Below are 3,847 nucleotides of genomic sequence, written 5' to 3'. Positions count from 1 at the left end.
AAAAACCAGCTCTTCTTTCTTTGATCTGAATTTACTGTCAATCAAATTAATTTGATTGCCTCAAATTCTGGGATTTGATTGAACAATTAATCACTTTTTTTTTACAGAGGTCACTCACTGTCCATAAATTTATATCATCCCCCCTAATCATTTTTCCTACACTGCCTTCATCAGCTGATAACCATAATCAGATTTAAAAACCCTTAAAAAAACCTTGGTTGCCAATGTAATGAGTTTCTGGAAAACTATAATATGATTCCAACTAAAAATGTTTATGTAAATGCACAGTTTTTAACATATTTAACATATTAAAAAGGGCTTTATATCAGTTGATAATCTTAAGGAATTAGTTGGCTCCTTGGCTCCAAATGGAAAACTGACCATAATGTGTTTTTCATTGTTTTACACAATATTCCTGACTTCATAACATCGCTTCTCAAATTCCATTCCAAACTCTCATTTATTGTTGTGTTTATATATTTAAAAGATTGTAACCCCACAGCTTTCATGTTGGTTTACAAGTTACTTCAATAAAATATAGAATACTAATAATCAATAACAGAAATTAGAGAAGATAGCAGTTCAAAAGTGTATTAATTTCCATTAATGTGTCAACCAAGCACATCTCAATAGGAGTAACAATGATATCAGATAAATATACCAAGGGAGGAAATTCCCAAAGTCAAGGTGCCACCATAGTAAAGGGCTTCTTGCCTATAGATACCTGCCTACCTAGGATTGTGGCAAGGGCTGCTAAACAATAGCATTAGGCAAAGGAGCCAGTTAATAGACTAATAGTGCAATCCTAAACACAATTTCCTCAGAGTAAACACCACTGAGTAGACTTGACTTCTAAGTAGACCTCCTTAGGATTGTTTTCATGGCCATCTGGAAAAAGGTGTCCCTTTCAAACAATATGAGTCCTAGACCAGTTAGATTGTTGTAGTTAAAAACCCCACAGAGAGGATTGTTCTTTGTAACAAGTTGGAAGCCAGTGAATATTAAATATGTTCACCACAGCAGTTCCCAGATATCATCTTCACCGTTTCATCTGGAGCAGTTGAAGTTTTGTAACATTTATTTTTCATATTACATTATTGTAAGAGTTTAAAATACACTGAAGAAACAGGACTCAGAAAAATTCATGTGTCTTACCAGACTAACTGTACAGTCCTCGGCTGTTATACCCTTCTAAATCTGTTGAGGTGGATGGGTTTAGGAGAGTACAGCTCCGCTAAGGACTGCATTGCTAGTCACTTTCTCCCAAACCAAACTAAGTTCTTCATACAACCGATGGCACCAGAATGTGGGCATCTTAGAGTGTGTTCATCTGTAGCAATTAGGTTACCAGCCTCTAGGTGGGGCATGGAGTTCTCCAGAATTACCATCTCCAGATTACAGAGATCAGTTCCCCTAGAAAAAAATGGCAGCTCTGGAGAGCTCTATGTCATTACACCTCACTGAGGTCCTACCCCTCCCCAAATTCTACCCTCCTGAGACTCCACCTCCCAAATCTTCAGGAATTTCCCAAGTTGGAGTTGACAATCCTAGTAGCAATGGGTCACAAGACAACTGATAAGATACATGACTAAGCAGTCTAGCTAGGGAAAGCTAAGGCACTTGCAGTCTGCTTTACAAACTTAATCTGAAATTCTTCTATCAGAGTCCAAGAGAAGATCAGTAATCGACTGGGAAGACTAGCTTTGCTTGATTTAGGCAGATGGTGCAAAGCCCACCCTGTTGTTGGCCATATCAAAGACTGAATAATACTCCTTCAGAAAAACATCTCCCAGGATCCATAGAGGCTGTCCATTTGGGGAAGGCAGATATGTGGGCTCAATTGCAACATAGCAATATCCATTGTTCTGTAAAACAAAATTTAAGAGGAAAGGTTTTCAGCTGCATCTCCACCAAGGAAAATAACACAAAATATATTTAAAGAAGTCTGGGATCGAGTCCTAACTAGATCACATCACTAGGATATAACTGTCCATCACTAGGTCTCTTCAGTAATAATATGCCCGAAGCTTAGGGACTTTCCTCAAGAACATAATTATAGGAAATAGACCCACATTATGTGTGCTCCCACCAAGCACCTGTCTTCAGCCTATGCTGACCCTGTGCATAGCAAACAAATGGGGGCAACAATAGGTGGTACAATAAGTAGAATTTGCACACTGACAGAAACAACAGCAGTGTGGGATGCAATCTGTCCATAATTCACAGGTTTTACTACTCTTCATATTCTTACTTTTAGCAGATTTGAGAAAACTTTGGCATCTATAAACTGAAGGAAAGAATTCAGAACTGAATGACACATTAATGCAAAATTAATTACCTCAAGGAGATGACCACAAGAAAAATCCGGGTAACAGAATAACAGTTTTCTCAAATAAAGAGATGGCACCCCTGTATAACAGTTACATTTGCTATTATTTCTTAAACAGAAGTCCCATTATAGAGAGTCATTAGAACTGAGTGAAATTGTCATAAAGTCTTGGACACTCAAAGAATCTTGCTTAAAACATTCATTGGAGAATTAAGTTAACATGGTATACATACACTGGAGACATAGGCAGAAGGAGGCAGTGGGAACTGGGATCCATTAATGACAAAAGTGATGGTGGGCATGTTCTGGACATCATTGCAGTTAACAACATACTATGAAAGAAGAAATATGAAAAGGAGGTTAACTCTGGGAGAAGGTTAGAAGAGACATTCATTGGATCAATACTTCACCAAAAACAGATTGATAAAATATTTCAGTGCAATTCTGAGAGCAGATTACTATAAATAAATGTACCCATCCTATGCACAGCAGCTCTCCCAGCTGCCTTGCTCACAGATATAAGAATAGCCTATGCAGAACAGACCAATGTTCGTCTAGCCTAGCTTTCTGTTCCCAAAGGCAGCAAGCAGTCTAATGATTATGGAGGAGATGATCTCACGTCTCTTTAATTCAGTCTGCTTGCTTGGCCATTATCTTTGGTGTGACTTCACTCTGCTCAATATCATTTCTTTATTTAATGATATTTAAATCCCACTTTGAGGTAGTTTATAACACTAAACATTCTTAAAAACAGAAACCAACAAGATAAAGGGATAGTAAGAACAAAAACAGACAAAATACAACAAAACAATAAAAACTGCCTAAAGATAAAATGAGATAAAGACTTTTCAAAAGTATCATGGGATAAAAGCAGGACAATGATAACAGAAACGGGTGGGATCTAAAACCTTAGATGATAATAAAAACATCGTTGCCTCAGGGCTAATAGTTGATATATTTGGCATTAGGGAAACTTCTTTAGTGAGAGTGTTCAATGACTCAGGTGCCATTGCAGAAAAGGCCCTGTCTCAATTGCTGCCCTGCTTAGCCTGCAGATGTGAGGGCACACACAGCAACACCTGTGGTGAAGAACTTAAATTTCTGATGATAAGTTAGCATACCTCCTCCCCTCAGCCAATAAATGGATAGTAGATGTCCTCCTTCACCTACCTCCCCATTGTATTGTTCTGCTCCTACAGCTTGTAGGAAGCTTCCTATGTACTGTCCCGGGACAGTAAGCTGACATGTACCAGTGTCCACAATTGCTTGGCAACCTTGGCTGCACCAGCCAGTTGCCTGGCTTCCAATTGCAAACCTGTAGAGACAAGAACAAATATTGCCTTTGAGTAAACTTGGCGACAAAGCCAGATAGAGTTGAGAAAAATATAAAACTCCCAATAATCAATAAGAAGGGGGGATCCTATATATATACACATATGCATGCACATACATACATACTAGGAATAAGGTCCATTGTGGAAATAAATACAACGAGCTCTAGAAAGAGGCTCTGGGTGG

General features: G+C 38.3%; 1 protein-coding gene across 1 annotated transcript in view; it reads right to left on the bottom strand.

Annotated features, from left to right (window-relative positions):
- Positions 1 to 1,712: 1,712 nt before the first annotated feature.
- LOC107107326 (gastricsin-like) overlaps positions 1,713 to 3,847 on the bottom strand; it is a 17,017-nt gene continuing 14,882 nt past the window's right edge. Inside the window, exon 9 of the mRNA XM_015407607.1 lies at positions 1,713 to 1,865. Within this exon, the coding sequence (XP_015263093.1) occupies positions 1,713 to 1,865 (153 nt within the window). The remainder of the gene's footprint in view (positions 1,866 to 3,847) is intronic.

This window comes from Gekko japonicus, unplaced genomic scaffold (genome assembly GCF_001447785.1).
Source record: "Gekko japonicus isolate JY-2015 unplaced genomic scaffold, Gekko_japonicus_V1.1 scaffold1348, whole genome shotgun sequence".
NCBI classification, from domain to species: domain Eukaryota; kingdom Metazoa; phylum Chordata; class Lepidosauria; order Squamata; family Gekkonidae; genus Gekko; species Gekko japonicus.
This window is presented reverse-complemented; position numbering and strand designations above follow the sequence as displayed.